Below are 22,705 nucleotides of genomic sequence, written 5' to 3' on the forward strand. Positions count from 1 at the left end.
ACTGTACCCATGAATTCCAACATGGTATCCAACAAATAATAATGAATCCACATTATGTGATTACTTTGACACCCCCCATAAGGGACCCCTTGTATATCATTTTTTCTTTTAGTTTGTTGAATTTTACATCAATCAGGTTATTGGTTTAACTCATCCAAATTGGTTAACATAGCTTGCTACAAGATATGAGTTTTGCTCATTGTTAAAGGCCTTAAGGTAACCTATGCAAACATTTACATCATTTGATATCTGATAGATAGTTGTCTCTTCATACAACATCTTCTTATTAAATATGTATGTATGTATAAATTTGTTTTGTTATAACAGGGTGACGGAATTGTCCACAGTTTTGAGATATCCACAGAACATCCACATATCTTTCCACTGTCTCCGGTCCAATTTGACGGACTCCACCAGGCTCTATCATTCCTACCCAAGACATGCTGTGATGTCAAGAAAATAGAGTTTGCTAAAGGTTGGAGGTTAACAAATAACACTGTTGAACCAGTTTCCTTTACACTTCCCAGAGTTAAGGTAAGTCAATGGCTTATATTTTAAATATTTGGAGGTCATACAGATTAATTAAGTATTAAATAATGTCAAATAAAACCTCATGGTTCAGCAGTATGTTCATTTTCTAAAGATTTAGAGGTCAAATAGAACATCATGATGTATATTAACTCCTTGTTATCTGTGACCTTGTCTCATTCATGCATACCCCATATCTTGTTTTATTTCATAATACCAAGAGAAGCATTAAAATTAGTACTTTGACACAACTGTATGAAAAGCAAATGTTAAATATTGCAAAATGCCTTTTTATATTTGTTCTGTTTTTATCATATAATGAACCACATAGAGAAGGATAAGCAACTAAATATTTTTGCTCTTTTTTTTAGACTGAATATTTCCAAGATGATGTCTTCCCTGATACCAAGGTCATTGACAAACCAGTTATGACCAGTGCAGAGTGGTTTTCAGGGGCCAATACTCCTCCCCGAACTGTCAGTCTGAGACCAAAGGATATGAAGCCATGTAAGGTTTATATAGAAAGAAAAATAACACAAAAACGAAAATAATCATGAAAGTTTGACATGTCTAACCATATTACTTTTAAATTTTAAAATATTGTATTAATCAATATGAACTGTGGATATTAAAAAAAGAATAAACATGAGATTAAAAGTACTACCCTATTTTTTGTGAAGGAATATTTAGTGGTTTACTATATTTCACAATGAGCCCTTTCTAGTCATCATTGAGGCAAATTAATTTTGCAATTTTCTAATCTTGACCCATCTGTGATTTCCTCCCTTTTCCATGATCATCCCTCATGTAGAATCAATATATTAGTTATCCATTTTATTATAGTGAGTGAGGCACCTGTAGAGGCTCCAAAAGAGAGGAAATATGAAAGTTTTAATCCTAATACATATAAAAGTGATGAACAGAAGAAAGAAGAGGTAACAAATAGGATTATAAAACTGTTATATACTGAGGATCATTTAATTCAGTGTTAAATGCAGTACAATTTTCTTAAATCTTGTATGAACTCATTTGCCAAACCAAATATCTGTGAAAAATCTAAATTTCATAATCCGCTCAAATTGACACACAAAAAAAATGTATCTAGAATATTTGTTTGTAAAACCATTTTAATTGTTTCAACAGTATACAGTTTATATGGAAAATGAATTTTCATGTATTGTTAAAACCAAACCAGAGATTTATACAATTGCCTTGATTTTATACAAAATAGGATTATCAATATTTCTCTACATAGTTTGTGTATGCTAGAGTAGATACAGAATTTATGTAACAATTGAAACAGTAGAAGTGGTGTAGTATGAGGCTTTTTTTGTGCCTTTCCCAAGTCAGTTATTAGTCTTGAATGATTTTTAATTTTAGTTTCTTTTTAAGGAGGTAGACCTAGATTAAGGGAAATAACTCTTAAAATCATCAGTACGTTTGTGTCAACCATTTTCAAAAATATATTCTAAGCTTCTAGGTTACATTGATTATTTTCAATCTGTTTCAGGTAAATGCTTAAATTACATTGATGAACTTGACTTTTACAAACGCTTAACTGATTTAAAGAGTTATCTCCCTGAACCAAGGTCTGTCCCCTTAATGTATTTCAAAGTTAGTATTTTTGATTTTGGGCTAGCTGTAGCACACCTCCGGGTGCAGGATTTTCTCGCTACATTGAAGACTCATTTAGGGCCTCTGGCTGTTGTCTGCTCTTTGGTCGGGGTGTTGTCTCTTTGACACATATCCCCATTTCCATTCTCAATTTTATCAAGTGGAATTTTCAGTTAAAGTTGTCTCCTCTTTTGAAAAGCTGGAAATTCTAACATGGATTAGGATTGCTTTATTTTAAAAAAAAGCTGCTATTATTTTGGGGGGACAAACTTTTTGAACCAGTTAGTTTACATAACAAAGTATTAGTGACCTATTTCATTACAAGCTGTGCTGATATGGTTGCGGTTTTTTTTCCATTTTTTTTCTTCATTTTTTTTTTATATTATTTTTTTTTGGGGGAGGGGGGGGGGTATCAGAACCAGATATTGTATATGATAAATTATACATGAACTATATTTATCATTAATTGATGATAAAACTTTTATATATATTGTAGTTACTTGATGCAGTGACAAAGAAATTAGAAATAAAAGAATCGCCATTACCACAAGATTTAGCTGAAGGTGTTGACGATGATGAATGGGTAAGTCAATAGATGTCAAGAGTTGGTTTCACTGTTGATTTATACATTTGTATTTCTTTAATAGTCACATAAAAAAATTATAATAATCAGGCTGAAACTTAACCTGAATAAATCAGTCGTTATATTCCGCTGATCTTCGATTACTCAATTAACACCTGAATGCATTGACAATGAAAAAATCATTTGGAATTAGTTAGGGATTAACCAAACTTGATAAAATTGCTGATTGGTCACCTCTTCTACAGGGCACCAATCAAAATACAGTATTCATGAAGAGTTTTTATCGTGTAAGGAATTCAGGCCCTCGCACGTAGGAGAGATCGATGCTGGGGAGGGACTGAATTATTCGACTTAGCTGAAACTCCTTTAATTAAAAAAAACTTTTTATTTTTTCATTATTTTTGGGGGATGGGGAGGCATGACAGAGACAACAGCAAGATATATTAATAAAAGGGGATATATGAATAAGATAAAAGTAAGTAATACAGCTACCCAAAAACACCATTTACCGCAGCTAAGAAAGATTCATACGTTTTCTGAAATATGTATATGTTAGCGGCAATAAGTAAAATCAGGCATTAAGCTTAAATCCTAGGCAATAAGCTAACGCCTAGGCATTAACTTATTGCCTGAAATTTTCAGGCATTAAGCTTATTTCCTAAAATCTGATGATGATTATTCAACCTATTGACGAACACAATTTCAGGCAATAAGTGAACTCTTGAATTTTTGTATTTTCGGTGATGTATTCCTGATATCAAGTAGTTTCTTATTGTCTCGCCTTGATGGAGTCAAAAAGCGAGACATAGGTATGCTGTTTCCGGCGTCGGCGGCAATGGCGTCAACAATGTATTAGTTTGTGATTAGGTCTAGTTTATGCTGAACCAAAGGTGGTGGGTCAATCATTTGGTATGCAGTTGTATAAGTATTGGCACATCTCATTTCCATGGAGATTATTTGGCCATGCCCCCTCAGTCATGGTCTATTGACTTCAAAACTTTTGCTTATTTTACATGTATTAGTTTGTGATTAGGTCAGTTTATGGGTAACCACATGTGGTAGGTCAATAATATTTTGGTATGCAGTTGAATAAGCATTGGCATATCTCATGTCCATGGAGATAATTTGGCTCCTGCCCTTAATCATGGTCTATTGACTTTGAAAATTTTGCTTAGTTATCATGTATTAGTTTGTGATTAGGTCAGTTCAATGGGAACAATTAGTGGTAGGCCAATGTTGATTGGTATTCAGTTATATAAGCATTGGCACATCTCATTTTCATGGAGAATATTTGGCCTCGTCCCTCAGTCACAGTCTAATGACTTTGAAACTTATCTTAGTTAACATGTATTAGTTTGTGATTAGATCAGTTAAAGATGAACTGCTAATGTTATACACGGATTCGTTTTGTAATTCACTGAACATAATTGCAAATGATTTATTATTCTTCTCCTGAACAATTATTATTTTATCGATATTCTAATGAAAATACTCAAATTGCCTTCATAAGTATTATTCGTTTATTTTTTCAATCAAGCCCCTCCCCCTTTTAAAAAAAATCCAGCATTGCACCTGGAGAAAATCCGATGCGGATCAATGCCACAAAGACAGTTCAACATCACCATATTCTACAGGGATTCATTTTGTATTTCACAGAAAATAATTGCAAATAATTCATTATTCCTCTCCTAAACAAATATTATTTTATCAATATTTTTATTCAGTTCTCATTGTATTATTATGTAACAAATATATTTTTATTTAAATGAATAACTTTTATTTACCCGGATTTATATTTTAGGCATTAAGCTTAATGCCTGCACACATTTTTCAGGATTTTAAAAGCTTAAATCCTTGGATTTAAGACTAATGCCTAACACCATTTAGGTAATAGTCTTACAGCCTAGACGTTAGCTTATTGCCTAGGATTTAAGCTTAATGCCTAATTTCACTTATTGCCGCTAACATATATAAGAAGAACACTCTATATAAAAGTCCTCAGTTATTGAGGACAGGTGAAACATATCACAAAGCCATAATCATTTTTTTCATACAGGTGAAGGGAAAAGGGTAATAATTAATATTATTATTTTTCTCAGGGTGATGACTGATCTATAGCAGAACAAAGAAGAGACATTTCATCATTGTGTCCAGTTTAATTGTCTTCCATGCACATTTAACAAATATTGTTAGAAGATTGAAAAAAAAAGAAATACTTGGATGCTGAGCAATTATATGTTAAAACATTATTTTTGGCAACTGGGGATTTTTAAAACTTCTTATATAGGGCTATTTTTCAACACTGGTTTGGTACTGAAATTAAAACTGCTGCAATGTCCTAATTCCACCAGTAAAATTCATTGGATTTGAAAGAAGCCTGTATACAATTCATGGGACCAAAGAATAGCAATTTTAATAGCAATATTTAGGTCAAAATAATGATTGTTGAATCATTCTAAACTAAACAATAACCAATGCAGAAATTTAAAATTATGTATTGATGCATATGTCTCGTGTCATATTTATATCATATTTGATTATATATTGGTCAAATATGCATTTATATTAATGTTTTAATTTTTCTTCACCTTAAACATATGACTATATTAATTTTTGATGAGCATGTTTTGGTGCAGATTTTTATATTATCATTCCATCTTTTTTACAAACAATTATGTACTGATTTGTTTTTGTATTGAATAACCACAGAGAAAGACTACAATTATAATATAGCCTAATAAATGGCTAATTATTTTTGTTAGGAAAGAATTATGGATTTTACTTCTTATTTTATTTGAATTATCTCCCTTTGTCTTAAATTTTCTTTGCTAGAACCTTAATCATAACTGTGATATTTAATTAAAGAAGACACATTTTTTTAATTAATTTTTCTAATGAAAAACCACCACATGAAAAGGCTTGAATCCCAATATTAACTTATTTCTAAATTTTATTTTTATTTTTGGATTTTAACTCCTTATTATATTTGAATTGTCTCCCTTTAACTAAAACTAAGCACTTTAAAAAAAATAACCAAATCATAAATCAATTTCAGATAAAACATTAATTTCTGTGAAAATTCCTTAGTACTAAAACCATTTTTATTGAAAAAGACAACAGAGGCAGGTGATTTGTTTCCTTGCCAAAATATCACTGTCAAATCTAAAAGACTATAAAAAAATTACTATTTTAAAATGTCAAATGTATTGTTCCAGAAATTATGGGGAAAAACAATAAAATCTGACAAAATAATCTAAATTTTAAAAAAAAATACATGTATTATGTGCATGTCACTCAAATTTTTTTTTACATCAAAGTTAAATTTTTACATAAGATATCTATCATACACTACCTTTATTCCACAAAATAATGAGTGAAAATGCATTTTTTTACTATAATTTTCATTGATTGGACAATCTTAGCACAAATTGTTGTAAAGTTTTCAGAGTAATAATTTTTGTTAAGTATTGTAAACACATTTTATGTGAAATAGTTTGCTTAGTAAAATTATGCTACAAAAAGTAATATTGCACTATTTGAGGTTTTCTACATCCTTACCAGAACAAATTTAGACAAAACCTGACAAGACCTGCACATTTTCTCGATTTAAACCAAACTCTTAAAATCCTGCATTAAAGGGGTACTAGCTACGAGATATATAAAAAATCAAAAGTATGATTTTTTGTTTTGTTCAATCATTAATGAAAGTGAAATAGTGAAATAACAATTTGCTTTTATCAGCTAAAATGGTTCAATTTTGTCAAATTAAGGTAATAAACTTTGATAATGAGTTATTCACTTGCAAGTGAATACTTTGACCTCATTAAATCCTTATTCATGTGAACTCGAATTTAACCCTGTAGAAAAAGAGAGAAAAAGGCATGCATTGTCTGTGTACAGGTATTTAAAGGAACAGAATGTCAACATTGAAAGTGAAACAAAGGTAAATAATTTGATTAACTGATTCAATCCACAAAAAATCATTCTTTTATAAGTAAAAACAACCATAAACATAAATTTTTAATCTATAATACAAAATTTAACAGACCTATAAAAATCAAATTGCTCGAGTTGCTTAATCTATTTATATCTATGTTTATGTTTACATCGCTTATATGGTCATAGAAGGTCAACTCGATAGATAATTAGATAGTGTCTTGGCTAAATTTCACACGAAACGAAGCTAAATCTTATTGAGACCATGTCCTGTAAATTGTTTAATTTATACTTTTGATAGTTTGGAAAAATGTTTTACATTGTTATAAATAAAATATAAGAATTTGAGTCAAATCGGTGAACATGTTATCCCTTTAAGTACAGTGAACCAACTTATTTTCGAGGATATTTTATAGCGCTTAGTGATTCTGAAATTTACTTAAGATAAATAAAGAAAAATCCAAGTTTAACAGATTTGCGACTTTTTATATTAGTGTTATTATTCTACTTGCCAAAGTAAACTGAATACCTCAAAACAGGCATTCAAAGAAGCTAAAATGGCATTTAAGCACATATTAAGTAATTCAAATCCCTAGAATGTAAGATTAATTTGTAAGAGATGCATAAGGTCGTCTATTGCTGATAATCCTAGAAGGAGATTTTAAGAAGTTGGCAAATATGTCTTCTTTTTAAGAAGATTAATGCATTTGTTTAGTGTTTCATTTCATCATTTGAATTTTTGAATTATTTTTTACAGTATTTTATAATGAACATTAATTAATTATATACACATTACTTGTTATATGAAATAATTTCCAGTCTATAGACATTGTTACTGGACCATTAACTTATTGTTGCCTATTAAATTATATTTGTTAATAAAGTGCAATATTTAAATTCTGCAGATATTGTTTATTTTGTTTGTTGCTGCTTTGTGAACTCTTATGCCAGACCCATTGGTGGCCTTCGGCTGCTGTCTGCTCTATGGTCGGGTTGTTGTGTCTTTCACACATTCCCAATTTCCATTCTCAATTTTATCATACTTGCCTTCAACCCCATGGAACATTATAACTTGAAAAGGTGTGTAATATTTGCTGCTGAACAACCATTAGCAATTCCCACAGGAATGCACACTATGTTCTTCAACAAGAGAGAGATCTATTTCTCTCATTTTTGCGCAATTTTCACATTTCTCGATCGGTGTAAGAAAAAAAGTTCTCATCACTAGTGAAAAATCTGTTCTCCACAATGATTGGTCTAAATTTAATTGTGACGTTTAATTTTGTTGTTTTCTTCTGAATTTTCCTATTATGACGTCATGATAAAAGGTGACCATGCCTCATGACGTCAAATAAAAAGTACACAACTTTCTTTAAATCTCTGAAAACAAAGGATAAAAATCATAAGAGAAACAAATTCCACCATTTATAACTTGTGTATTATGATATTTCTCCACTAAGCAAGCCTTGCGCTTTAAATATTGAAATTTAATTGTCTCAAGTGGAGAAATATCATTACACACTTGTTGCAGTTTTGGAATCTATATGTCTAATATACATGCTAAATGGTCTAAAGAAGTTGTAAATAAATTTAACAGAAATATTAAAGATTAAGCTGCAATCATCAAATGCTTACAGTGCTTTAAACTAAGACTGCACTCTGACGTATTTCATTCAATGGTCTCAAAATTAAATTGTCTTCCAACAGTAAGTGATGATTCCACAAGTGTAAAGTTATTTTGGAGGTCAATGACTTTGTCAAATCTTCATGGTATTTTTATGAAACTTGGACAGATTATTTTTAATTACCAGGAGACGACAGCCAGCCAGACCAAAATTTTAAATTAAAGTATTCTATCCTTCTGTATTTACAGATAAATAGACTTTTATGCTTACATTAAAATATAGTCAAGGTTGTTTTTTTATGCCCCACCTACGATAGTAGAGGGGCATTATGTTTTCTGGTCTGTGCATCCGTTCGCTCGTTCGTCTGTTCGTCCGTTTGTTTTGACTCCAATTTCACTGTCCATAGAATACAGAAAAGGATAGTGCAAGTTTCAGGTTTAAGTTTTTGGTCAAGGTAGTTTTTAATGAAGATGAAGTCTAATCAACTTGAAACTTAGTATATACTGTACATGTTCCCTATGATATGATCTTTCTGATTTCAATGCCATTAGAGTTTTTACCCCAACTTCACGGTCCACTAAACATAGAAAATAATAGTGTGATTGGGGCATCCGTGTAATATGGACACATTCTTGTTTAAGTAAATTTATACCTAGAATTTTAGTTAACTTTTACAGAAGCATCTTCACAATTAAGAGATACCAGCTAGAGTCAAATTTTGATTTTATATTTGATAAAAGTTTACACCAGTGGACATTCTATGACAAAATGAATTTCATTGTATCTCAAAGGGTATATATATATATATATATATAATATAATTATTATAAATTGGACATTTTAAAAAAGATTTTGGATAGAGCCATTAGAACATAGAATGAAAACGAAGACATGATAAACCAAAAACCAATTTTCGTTATGTTTGTTTTGTTTATGTATTTGCCATTGTTTTTTGTTTGTTTTGCAAATAAAGAATTTAATAAAGATGTTTTGTTTTTTCAGATATAATTTACAAATTGCAAGGATTTGCAATTAAATGTTAAACCAGAGACATATATACTGTATATATGTCTCTGGTTAAACAACTCTTTTTTAATTTATTTTGCGATACAAAATTGTATTCAGCAGCATTTTGATATCATAGATATAAAATAAAAGTACTAATTGTTGTACACGTATTAGATTTAATATTCTCACATAATTCCAATACCAATTTAATATAACTTTCTGATAGTAGGGTACTCCAACCCTTGCATGTGAGAAACCAGACATCGTAAATAAACCTGCCACACCTTTTACCAAAATCTTAATATATAAAAATTATGATATTTAGCCAGCTCTAAAACATTTAAAATAATATGTAGACACACATATTTGTTAATGGGCCAGCTGAAGTCCGCCTCCGGGTGAGGGATATTCTCCATGGCTGTTTTCTGCTCTTTGGTAGGGTTGTTTTCTCTTTTACTCATTCCCCGTTTCCATTCTCAATTTTACTTCGACGACAATATCACATTGTTCTGTTACAATTTGAAAATTCACTTTTCAGTGAGGCTGCAAAACAACCGATTTCGGAACATCGATTTTTAAGAAAAAAAATCCCTGGAGTAAAAGGATAAACTATAAAGGTGATATAAGTCGTCCTTCTTTATTTTTAAAAGTTCAACTTGGCCACCTGTAAAGCCATCAAACCGTTGTAACTTTGAAGAACATTTCACTTTATTTGCACAATTAAATTCAGTACTAGATTAAAAGATACGTTATCTAGAAAGTGCATTTTCAGTAATAGATTACGATCACACAGAAAGCCAGGTTTTGATACGTATAACACGCGGTCTGTCATTTTCATTATTTGTAAATATTTTGGCATCGTTGTCATAGTTTGCCATTGATTGCCAAAAAATACGTGTATTTCAAATTAATTAAATGTAAACTTTGTGAAACAATTCTTTATATTAGTATGTATTTTAGTCGACCTACAGCGCACCTGTGAGAGAAAGGAGTCACGCTTGAAATTATAGACTTTTAATAGGGAAAATCTTCATGGCTTTGAAATTCTGAGAGTCAATTAAACTGACGGTCGAAAAGGGTCACGTGCAAAAACATAAATCTGATTTAAAATTGTTAATAAAATGTATTGTGGCACTAATTGACAATTGAAAGGATTTCCGTTAATCCGTAATATAAGTAAGATTTGCGGTTAGAACAAAATTTTAAGTAATTTTTTTACGTCATTGTTGAAACGAAATATTTCCGGCACTAAAAGGGTGACGTAACTGTTTTGCAAGTATATTGACGGAACACACCTGTACAGTAGTACAAGCATTTTTACTATTCTTTCTTAAATTTAAATTATCTTCTTTTCGGTTATATTGTTATATACGTAAGGAAAAACATTATATGTTATTGTTTTAAAAGTAAAACTGTTAAATAAGACATTTTGAAATACCAGGATAATTGCTAACTAGTATTTTGCAATAACAATTTTAGTGATTTTTGGAAACTCTCTTCAATTGTTAAAGAGTTCAATCGGAAAATTTTAGAAGACCTTTCATTAGTATATTGGCATTTAAGGAATTTCTGTTCAGACTCAGTTTTCGTTATTATTTTTTAAAAATGATATTAAATTCACATGCAGTTGAATGAAGCGGTAGATATCATCTTGGACTTATACATTTATCTATTAACCCAAGATATCATGGGGACATTCAAAACTCAGAAACACTGGCAGCGCCGAGGCAAACAAAATCGACGAATAGACGAACAGACGAACAGAGAAAACTAAAGACCAACGGCACCAACCCCGCAAAAAAAAACATGAGATGAACTCAGTAAAATTACAACATACAGTTTGATAATTTGTTCCGTGTTGAAGGCTTTGCCCCGGGACTTTGCTGAAACAAGTATGAAAGCACTAATCCTTTAACCTTTTAAATTTTGTTTTGCAGTTGATACACCATGCCTACACTCTTCCGTTCCGTTTTACGACAAAAAAGGAACTTAATATATTATAATTTTATTTTATTTATTTTTAATTCATAATCTTTTCAATAGAGGCGACACTCGATAGCTTATTGATTCGGGACTTTGAAGATGTCAAAAATCCATATAGTGTCCCAGTGAGACATTTCATGAAATTTTAAGCAATAAATGTCTATGTAACTCTCTAATTTTGTTATTGTAGTGACCACTACATCGTCATTAAATCAAAATGGACTATGTCATCGCGAAATGGTCCTGAAACTGATTTTAATTTGTAATTAATTTCATTCGTTGTATCGTCTGCTGAAAGATCGTCAGTGGCACGTGCGCTCGTGAGACCGTAATTAAAAATGCCATCTATATTTAATATAATCGGAGTTTATTATTTTATTTTAAGAAATTTGGTTTGAATAAGTGACTATACACTTTTATATAAACATTTTTGTCATCTGGTTTTAAGTATATGCAGCAACACATAAAAGACATATGTTAGATGCTAAATTCGAGCTGCACGTATACAGGCGCGTGTAAAGACCTTGAAATGTGTGAAGATCGTTTGTGGTCACGAGTAGTTCTATAAAGAAAATAATCATGTAAATAATAAGATAATAAATATGGCAGTTGCTATTTGTCCGGCTAGCCGGACGAATAGTACCAGGACTATTTGTCCGGCCAATACAATGCGCATGTCACTATTTGTGTGTGCGTGGAATATGATATTCAGCAGCACCAGGGGGTAGCACATGTTTGTAATCTTTATTGTTAGGGCCTAATCTTGTTACTAGTAATTGAAATTGTTGTTTTCTTCATACCAGAATATAGTCCAATGTGGATGACGAATAATTATAAAAAAATTAATGTATATTCTTATTTTTTAAATAAGAAGAGAGAATAAATTACTAGAAAAACAAACTTAAGTATTGTTTGACTCATTTTAAGTTAACGTAAAGGATTTTGTGTAGCTGAAAAAAGGTACACAATTATTATGTCTGTAGCTGTCAAATAGAATTATAGACCCCTTGACATAAAGTTATCCATATTTTGAGTGAGAGATTGGAGATTTTTCTTTAATAGCACCCCACCCCACAAAAAAAAAGAAAAAAAGTGAACAACACTGTTAAAATCTTGTTCAGAAATTCTAGGTTGGATTTTATTTTATTTACGTGAGGGGTCGGAGTGACACGGTGTGCTTCAAGTTCTTTTCCCAAAATTCTCTTTTCTTTTTTTCTCCTAATCCCATCTTTGTTGTCCCGTGTATTTCAGTACCCCACTTTTTATAATCCTATATCCAACATACCCACTTCAAGGTTGTAACCTCCCCCCCCCCCCTTTCTTTAGTCTCTTTCATAAGATTATATCATTTTTTGAAGTTCATACTATCGTTTTTCATTGTCAAATTCCGAAAACTGCAAGATTTATCACAAATATTGATATCGCCGTTTTCAGCCATGATCTTAGAATTGAAAATCAGTGATCGGATTACACGCGCCCCCTCGGTGCTTCTGAAGATAATATTACACACACTTCCGAAAGCACATTATATGACATGCGCATTGCAATGGCCGGACAAATAGCCCTGGCACTATTCGTCCGGCTAGATGTCAAACTCTAATGATTTCAGTAAAATTCTGGAGCCATTCAACTAGTTTTGAAATTAATTCCGTATTCATAGAAACATGGATCAAGAATTATAAGATCTTTGAAATTTTATTACTATATCAAGTTTTGAATAAAGAACAAATAATGTTAAAAGGTTTATAACACATAATTTTAAATCGAATACTATACATTAGAATTTTAATTGTTTTTTATATTTTTTTTTACAAATTTTGATGAATTATTTATGTATTTCTTTTCATTAGAAACATTATGCGTTATTTAGCTCTTTTTTAACTGCTTAGTCAAAAAAACTATTTTTACCGAATCGCTCAATTATATAGAATTTATAGATTTCAAAACTTTGAACAGTAGATGAAACCAATTTACACCTTAAGTACCAAACTTTTCAGAATCGTCAATTTGGATATAAAACGTTTTTCTTTTAGTGAAGTTTATTTAGTTGTTTGATCAAGATAAGAATACTTTAATCTTTCATCGATTTCAGCAGAAGACAGACATTGATCAAAGCCGCGCGCAGTCTTCAAATCGTCTGCTTCGTTGATAATGATGCAATTATTCTATTGCTACAAATGAATATATTATCAACTTTCCAAACAAATTTGATGCACTCAATATTAATGGGGGATTGAAGATAAGTCCAATAACATGAAAGGGATTATTAATTCCAATTATAACTACAAATGCTCATTGATACCTTTTTCATCGATTCATCATCAAAATGGCAGAAAATGCACTTATCGTTCACATTTCTCGATGATCAACAAATTGGGTTAAATAAATTTTCGATTTTTAATTATTTTTCGACTTTCAAGAAAAGTAAATAAAAAAATAATGACTAGTTTTGCCAGATGCACAAAATTTATGTTTTGTTTATTTTTAAAGCACTTTATATATTCATTAAATAAATTTCTCTGTGCTTTGTTAGAGTTGAAATAGTTCGGTTTCTATAGATTCATCTCACTTTTCTGAAACAACGTATATACAGTTATTTGATAGTGTCGTACTCAAGTAAAACTCTGGACCAGTTTTAAAAAAATGAAAATAATAATTAAATCTTTCCAATTTCCAGGAACCACAACTCGAATAGCAACGGTCATGAATTTTTAGGGAGCAGTGCAATTTTAAAAATACCAATTTTCGATTAAAAGAAATGAATTGTCATTTTTTTTATTTCAGGACATTGGCTAAAAATATACGTTGAATTTCTCTCTCTTGTAAAAAGTTGGAAACTAAAAATTGTAATTGATTTTAGTGAGATATATTCAAAAGAACTTATTAATTTTTGGCTGTTGTTTCGTCGGATTGTTTTCTCTTTGACACATTCCCCGTTTCCATTCTCAATTTCAATGTGTGGAATGCTATATTGCCGGAGACATCTTACAAATCTCATCTGATCACGTTCCAATATCGTTATAAATTAAATAACAGTTACAACAATACTGAGTAAGATGCATAAACATTAAGATTTGTGATATTGATATACCTAGATAAAATCTAGGCGGCAGTTACTTCAAAGAAGAATATACAAATTGTTTACTTGTATTTTATGTTAATTCAATGTTTTCTTGTTATTCCCAGGGCACTTAGACTAGTTAGGAGTCGGGGAAGAAAACGGTGTGCGATGATTTGATGAAAGTTATTACTACAAATATGTTATATTTTTATAACATGAATTTAAATTGGGCCGTTAGTTTTCTCGTTTGAATTGTTTTACATTTGTCATTTCGGGGCCTTTTATAGCTGACTATGCGGTGTGGGCTTTGGTTTCATTGTTAAATGCCGTACGGTGACCAATAGTTGTTAATTTCTCTGTCATTTGGATTCTAGTGGAGAGTTGTCTCGTTTTGGGAATCATACTACCACATCTTCTTTTCTATATTTGATCTATAATGGTTTACTTTTATAAATTGTTATTTGGATGGAGAGTTGTCTCATTGGCCACTCATACCACATCTTCTTATATCTAGTATATTGGTTTAATACTGATTTTAACTATATTCTTGTGAATATAGTAATGTACATATCCATTGAAAATACCGAAATATTGCCCTCTTATCTATCTTTCTCGCTTTGCATTCATCTCTCAATTAAAAGGATGCAATTTTGTGTAAAAAAAAATGTGTCTTTACAAATTTTAGACACAAATGAAGTTGGATAAACGTTAATAAGACAGCCGGTAACCGTCGTCAACGATAAAATATCGAATAGATTCCGATTAATTATCGTTTCAGTGGCGGATTTAGAGGGTCCAGGGGTTGGAACTTCCTTTTTGGAAGTTCAATGCATTCGAATGGCAACCCCATGCATTTTTGAAACGACTGGATCCGCCCTGCGTTTTATCAGAGATGTATATATGTCTCTGGGCCCAGTTTCACGAAGCTGTCTTAGGACTAAGACATGTCTTAGGATGGTCTTACGACATATCTTAGTCCTAAGTGGGTTTCACAAAGCGGTCCTAAATTAGGACATCTCTTAAAGTTGGTCATAAAGTTAGGACAACGCGAGAGGTGTCTTATGATGGTCTTAGGATAGTTATACGTTTTTTATATAAATAACACTCACTTTTTATATTAATTTTGAAAAAAAAAAATCTTATTATTATCTAATTATCTATTCTCCTGTGCCTGCTTAAAACATATATACATTGACGGATTATCGGGATTTGTCAACAATGAAAATTCGATGTATTGATTTAAAAATTGCACGATTTTATCTCTTGACCTTTTATAACCAATAAAGTCGAAATTGAATTCAACTCACTTGTGCCAAAACAATGTCATAATTTTATATTCTTTTTTCTTAATTTTGCATTGAAAATTTCATATTTATATTGATGTATTGTTTAAAGACAATTTATATATAAATTACTTTTATTTTTTAATATTTATTTTGCAAATTATGTCATTATATTAATCAATACGTTTAGAATAATTTATGGTAAGACATACTACATTTACATGATTTTTCCCGTAGATCATATTTATATTTGAAAATTTAAAGAACTTGCGACAGGTTTAGGATGTCTTAGCTAAGATGATCCTAAGACAGCTTCGAGACGAGGTCTGAGATATGTCCTAGGATAGTCATAAGAGGATCATAAGACATGTCCTAAGACATGTCTTATGACATGTCTTAGGATAGCTTCGTGAAACCGGCCCCTGGTTTTTATAGATTTGTCAGTCATTTCAAAATAAAGTACAAATTCGGAATCGGAAGTTTAAATAAATGCAAATTAATTAAAAGAAAACAATAGCATGTTACTTTGTAAACATTTTTTTTCAAAATATGCAATCTTACCAACACCTGAGAACAATATAGGTCGATCGATCACTTAAGTCTCCTAAGTATTGTGTTTTACAATTGTCATTCGAGGTTTTTGAATTAACCGAGTTAAAACGTTGATTCGTGCCGTTTGATATATGTAGCGTTTCGTCCTCGATTATTTCTAGTTATTCACCCTCGTAAATAGCAAGAGAGTCTCCGAAAAAAATTATAGATGAGTTAAAAATTGTACTAAACCGGCATCGTTGTTCGTCCGTCCATAGAGTGTGAGAACCATATCTTGTGTCGATCTTTACCTCTAGCAGTATATAGGTTTATCGTGTAATCGGTTTACACTAAATTCCCCTCGTATAACCCAAAGCACTGCTTATAGATAAAAATCAAAATCACTGAATTTGTGAATTACAATTTTCATGTGATTTGATGGGATGTTTGTATGTCTATATGGGTATTTTAGATCACATAAGAATTTTACGGCGTTAACTTAGTAGATAACAGATATATATCGGATGGCAAAGCGACACATGCAGAATGTTACTGGGTTGAAATAGTTGCGTGTTTTAAACCCCTTTGAAAACCTTGGACAATGGTGAAACAACACAACCACCTAAGAACTCACCACGAAGCCTTGACTTCATTTTTATGTTAGTCAACTTCAATGACCATGCAGTATACTGACTGTCAGATTGTTATATTGAATGACGAACCTCGAAATCAGCAACAATGAATGAAAGTAATTCAAATAAAACAGGGTTTTTTTACCAAAAAATGTACAATAAATAATTTCTTTCAATATACCTCCGCCGATTATGCATATGAAATATTGAATGATTATAACGTTCAGTTTGGAAAAGTCAGCTAATTAAAAAATGTAAACCTAATGGGCATTGGCGATTGGGTGGTCTTTTGTACAGACTCTTGGCTCCAAAATCTCAGTATCAAAAATAATTTCTTATATTAAATAAAAATATTATGTCGATAAGTAAGGCACCATTTTTCAATTAATGATTAATTTTCTAGCTATAACGATCCAAAGCGAAGTACTTTCAGATGTTCATAGTTTTACAAGGGAATTTAATACTTACTTTTGTTTGTACGAAGCATAAACAAAGAAGACATATAAATGTATTTCGGTTAAAAGGGGAGATGAGAACATTATTTAAGCGTCGCTTTAACCAAGAATAAATCATTTACACGATCTTTGAAAGATTCAGTGTTGATTTAAGATGATGGCGTACATCCGGTTTATGTATATAATTATATTAACTCTTAAATTAATTCATTAGTGGCATCAAAACGTAAAAAAATATAAAAATGTCTTCAAGCCTTAATATGTTTATATGAAAATGTTATTAGATATATTTACAGTTTAGGATGATCATGAGAGAATCGAATTCGGTGTTTTCCCAGTAGAACTCGGATACAGTTCATGCACGGTCAACATTGATACTTCATGTGTTGTTTGCTTCCTTAACGTCCAGTGGAAACTATTTCATGCAACGCTAAACTTCGTTGACATTAATATTTGTTTCTTTACGTTCAGTGCAACTAACTTACGCCCAGTAACCCTAGCCGTATTGGGCACAACTTTTGGAACTCAGTATGGTCCTCAGTGCTCTTCAACTGTGTACTTGTTTTAGCTTTTCAGTGGACTTTTTTTCACCTGAGCGTCACTGGTCTTGTGTGGACAAAACGCACGTCTGGCGTATTAAATTTTCAAACCTGGTACCTTTTGTTAGCTAGTATTCGTGTGTTTCTCTGTTCTATATGTTCTCCCATTTATTTGTATTGTAGTCCTGTCATGTTATGTTGTCATTGTAATGTTATATTTAACATTGCCATAAAAGCGGGCGGTTCTGGCATGCCGAAAACCAAGTTCAACTCACCATTTTAAGAATTTTTTTCTTAAAATGTCCTGTACCAAGTTAGGAAAATGGCCATTGTTATATTATAGTTCGTTACTGTGTGTGTTACATTTTAATGTTGTGTTTCTGTTGTGTTGTTGTTCTCCTCTTATATTTGATGCGTTTCCCTCGGTTTTAGTTTGTGACCCGGATTTGTTTGGTTTTTTTTTCTCAATCGATTTATGAGTTTCGAACAGCAGTATACTACTGTTGCCTTTATCTATGCATGTCACACAAGTTAAGATTCATTGATATGTTAAGTGTTTTTTTTTACGTCCAGTGGCAAATATTTCATGCACATTAAGGACGATAACATATATATGAAGCTTTTGCATTCATACTTTTACAGTTTTATTTGACGGTGTCGAAATGCGCATCTGGTGCAAGAAAATTGGTACCGTTAATTTTATTATCACATGCACTAACTTGACCCATGATTTTTTTCTAATAAACGTGACTGTCCCAATAGAAAAAAAACCTTAGAAAATATATTTAAGAAACCGAACCTTACGAATACGTAGGAGGCTCTCAAAGTCGAAAATTTTCAATATGCTACAGACACGTTGGAATCTTTATGTAAGGGATAACGCTTAAATTTTTATAGAAAATTTTGTTTCTTTCTGATTAATACTTTTTTGCTGTGTTGGGCGCGGTAAAAACGGATTAGAACATACAAGATATCAAAATTGAATTTCCCAACAATTTAAAAAAAAATCTCTCTTTTAGTTACCATATCGTTTTGCAATAATTGCTTCGAAACACTAGGTTCAATCAGATAAAAAAAACAAAGGACGATTTATTTTAAATCGTGTATTATACATCGTCTTTAATTTCAGTCTGTAAATATAATAATCTCGTGTTTTTAAATCTTATTAATAATAGACATTTAATTAATCTCATCATGGAAGTTATATTATTTCCACGATCTCATGAATTTATACATTTTATCAGCTTTCATTTTCCAAAAAGGTTGAGATATTCCTTTCATACTTTTAGCACAAAAACGACTCCTATTACAATCTAAATATTCGTCAAGAGTTAAAAAAAAAAATTTAATTGTTCTTTTGTTTCTGTATCTACATCATATATCTGGTAAATAATCCATTACTACCGTTACATTTACATTTCGTGGTAGATAATATCCTTAATTATCAATATAAATAAACATAAAATATCCCAGATGTCCAATTAGACTGTACAATGGTTTACATAACTATAGTTCTGTTTCATCCTAACCAAGAGTTTCACAGCAGAAGCTAATCTCTTGTTTGCAAACTTGTTTCACAGATACTCTTGAAATGAACATTATCTACAAATTGTTATGTTAATTTCATCTAGGATCAAAGATTGACCTCCTGAGGTAAAGTAACAAGATTATCGGTGTCCTCCCCTGGACATTGGTCACTCTTCCGTCGTGTTTTGATCAAAGCATGGCCACCTAAGGACCCGTAATAAGATTTACTTCTTTCGATGCAAATGCATCAGTATCATCTAAAATGGCCACCTAAGGTCCTGTAGTGGACACTGTTCAGTCTTTAGACAATATCGGCACTGGCCAGCAGGGTGCACTCGCTACCTCTGCGGAAAACGTTAGAAATGCGACGATGCTGAAAATGGTTTTAGTATTCGGAACCTTTGAACAATGTTTCCCTTCATTGAAATATGAAAACGTTTGTATTAAGTTATCTTTCATGTTCTTTGGGATAAAAATGACAGCTTTACAATAAACTCCTCACAGAAATCATGATAATGTCGAAACTCCAAAAATACGTCTTTCAAATGCTTAAACTGCTTAGATTTTAATATTGATTTGTATAAATCATAATTGAAATATGGTGAAATATTCGAAAGAACTGTATAATGATAGAGACCAGTCTCAATCGCTCAAAATGAATAATAATTGCTGAAAATTAATATCCTCTCCTTCTCGAGGAAGAATTTTCTCTTAGAGGTTTTAAACATTAAATATGCCGGCTACAATTTGTGATGATTTTTTAATTTTATAACCACAATTTACACTTAAAAAGAGGTCAACTTCACTGTGCTTAAACGGCTGTGGGTAACTTAAGTTACCCACAGCCCAAGATGGAGCCGCCTTGCGTCGGTTAGATACTTTTCTTCTATAGAATAACAATACCACGAATGCATCAATTAAACAACTGAATTTAAAAGTTGTATTAATCGTTTAGGGAAACCCCTAAACTGGAAAGGTGACTAAATTCTACAAAATAAACGATCACAGCACGATTTTAAAAAACACTTAGGCTGTCCGTAACTTCAAAACAACTTGTCCGTAACTTTTTTCATCATACCAATAGAGATGTCCGTAACTTTCAAAGAATCGACATACGCGGATGTAATGTTTAAACTGATGATAGAGATTGCATCAAATACATATTCACAAAACGAAGTAGATGTCTAGTATGATATAATTCATTGTATCGATGGAAGACAAAATTGGGAAAAATATGAAAAAATCACGATAAATCCGCAAAACTCGGGTCTTACTTTGTATAACGTCGGGGTATCCGAATCGCCAAGTTCGGAGGGTTGTTTCCGATCATAGCAGTATGATAAACTGTTGAAACATATCATTGTTCGTTTTTATTTTTGAACAAGTAGACTACACAAGTATTTTTTACACATACATGTAGCATGTATACACTTATTGATTTTCTGCCAGCAACGACAAGGGTAGCGTGAATCCGGGATTTTGGATTTTGGAGGGGAACCCAAATTGCCCAGGCATGCAGTGGATAGACTATACGAGACTTAAGTGCACAAACTTTTTCCGTCTTTTTGAAAAAGCCAAAAACACTTTTCTCTCATCCCCACAAAAACCAAGATTTACAGTAAATGGGAAAACTTTTAAAAAAAAAGAAAAAAAAGGACATTTTGTATAAATGAATAAACCTAGTTTTACAGCAGCTGCATATTTCATTTGTATGCAAGCTGCATTAAATCTCATTAAACTAAATAAAACTGAAAGACACAATAGGTAAAAGTCAGTGACAATAAAAGGAAAAGAGCAGTCAACATAGTGTAACAATTCGACATAGTATATAAAAATATAAATAACTACGTAGGACAACAGGGTAATTTAATAGTCTAACAACCCCTGATAACATACAAAGAGAGAAAAAAAACATACTAGGAAACATATTCAAAAAATCATAACACTATAACTAACTGGTGGGATGTATAAATACCGAGCCGCGTCAAAGAGTATTCATCAAAATACACATAGAAAGAAACAGAGGTGAAGGTAAACCGCAAACATATAATTAAACTCAAAACATTAAAGAGTATGGAAAAGCCTTGGTCTGACAAGCGAAAAACGTCGATAAGACGCACATCAGTAAATAAAAGTTCAAACCATAACCAGGATGGAGTACCCCAAACCCCACATAAAACTTCTGTGGTGTAAGTATGATGCGTTAATAAAATCACATTTGGTGGTGAATGAGTAGTATAAACGGCCGCGAAGGTTACAAATATGATGTTAATTGTCTTCTAATTGTTGAAATTATAATTCTTAAAATTTTAAATCAAAAGTTACCCACATCTAAAAATAAAGTTACGGACAGTCTGCTTAGTTTCGATCAAAAAGTTACGGACATCTTATGCTTTTTTTAAAGTTGACCTTGCGCTTTAGTGAACTCTATATTAACAAATTTATGGTAATTGTTAGTCATTTCTTTATTCAATAATCCTTTAAATATTTACATTCTGCATGAAAAACGTCGCAAAAGGTACATTTTGTATGAATTAAATATCAACGAGTTTAGAGTCCGCCATCTTGGGCTGTGGGTAACTTAAGTTACCCACAGCCGTTTAAGCACAGTGAACTTATAGCTATATACAAATTCAACCATGGAAGTATTATAGTATAATGCTTCCATGATTCAACGATGTAAATATGAATCAAAATAAGAAATACCCCTTTCTATACCGTCGGAAACACAGAGGGGACACAAAGTGGTTAAAACGAAGATCTCCTTCGACAATTTTATCTTATCTTGTTGCATTGTTGCAAGTTCTTTTTCCTGTGGCATACCCGTAGCCAGGGGGTTCGAGGGGTTCGGACGAACCCCCCCTTGAAAACAAATAAGCACTGTTAAAGTCAACGTTCTGTTGGAATTGTGACTGTTAAAGTCGAGTTCGTGGGTCCAAATACCCCCCTCCCCCCTTGGAAATTCCTGTCTACGGGCCTGTGTGGTATTTGGTAAGGTTTGTGTATGGAGTGTTTGAATTATATTATCTGTAGCTTGATAAAAAGAAATGAGATTCGTCATCAAAAGTGTTATATATTTATATATATATCGCTGTCTAGATTTGTACAATTTCAAGTTTCTGAAGATATTTTTGTAATACATGTATATAACTTATTTTGAATATGAATTTAAATATATCAAAACTTACAGTAAATGTCGAACTTCGAGTATAAAACAACAATATTTTAATATTTAGATTTTGCCGCTTGTTAAAGACTATGAACTATTTTTAAAACCTAATGCGTTTTTTGTCACACCTATAATTTCTAGAGCTCCTCTGAATAATTATATACATTTAACTTTTTGAAGCCAAATTTAAATCATGCGCTTAAAATACAACTTTTTAGAAAACAAATTATT

The 22,705-nt window shown here is 31.6% G+C and overlaps 1 protein-coding gene across 1 annotated transcript in view; it reads left to right on the forward strand.

The window, feature by feature from the left end:
- LOC143043796 (coronin-7-like) overlaps positions 1-8,561 on the forward strand; it is a 34,366-nt gene extending 25,805 nt beyond the window's left edge. Inside the window, exons 22-26 of the mRNA XM_076215977.1 lie at positions 328-534; positions 900-1,035; positions 1,372-1,463; positions 2,639-2,725; positions 8,535-8,561. Coding sequence (XP_076072092.1) covers positions 328-534; positions 900-1,035; positions 1,372-1,463; positions 2,639-2,725; positions 8,535-8,561 — 549 coding nt within the window. The remainder of the gene's footprint in view (positions 1-327; positions 535-899; positions 1,036-1,371; positions 1,464-2,638; positions 2,726-8,534) is intronic.
- Positions 8,562-22,705: the final 14,144 nt, after the last annotated feature.

This window comes from Mytilus galloprovincialis, chromosome 8 (genome assembly GCF_965363235.1).
Source record: "Mytilus galloprovincialis chromosome 8, xbMytGall1.hap1.1, whole genome shotgun sequence".
NCBI classification, from domain to species: domain Eukaryota; kingdom Metazoa; phylum Mollusca; class Bivalvia; order Mytilida; family Mytilidae; genus Mytilus; species Mytilus galloprovincialis.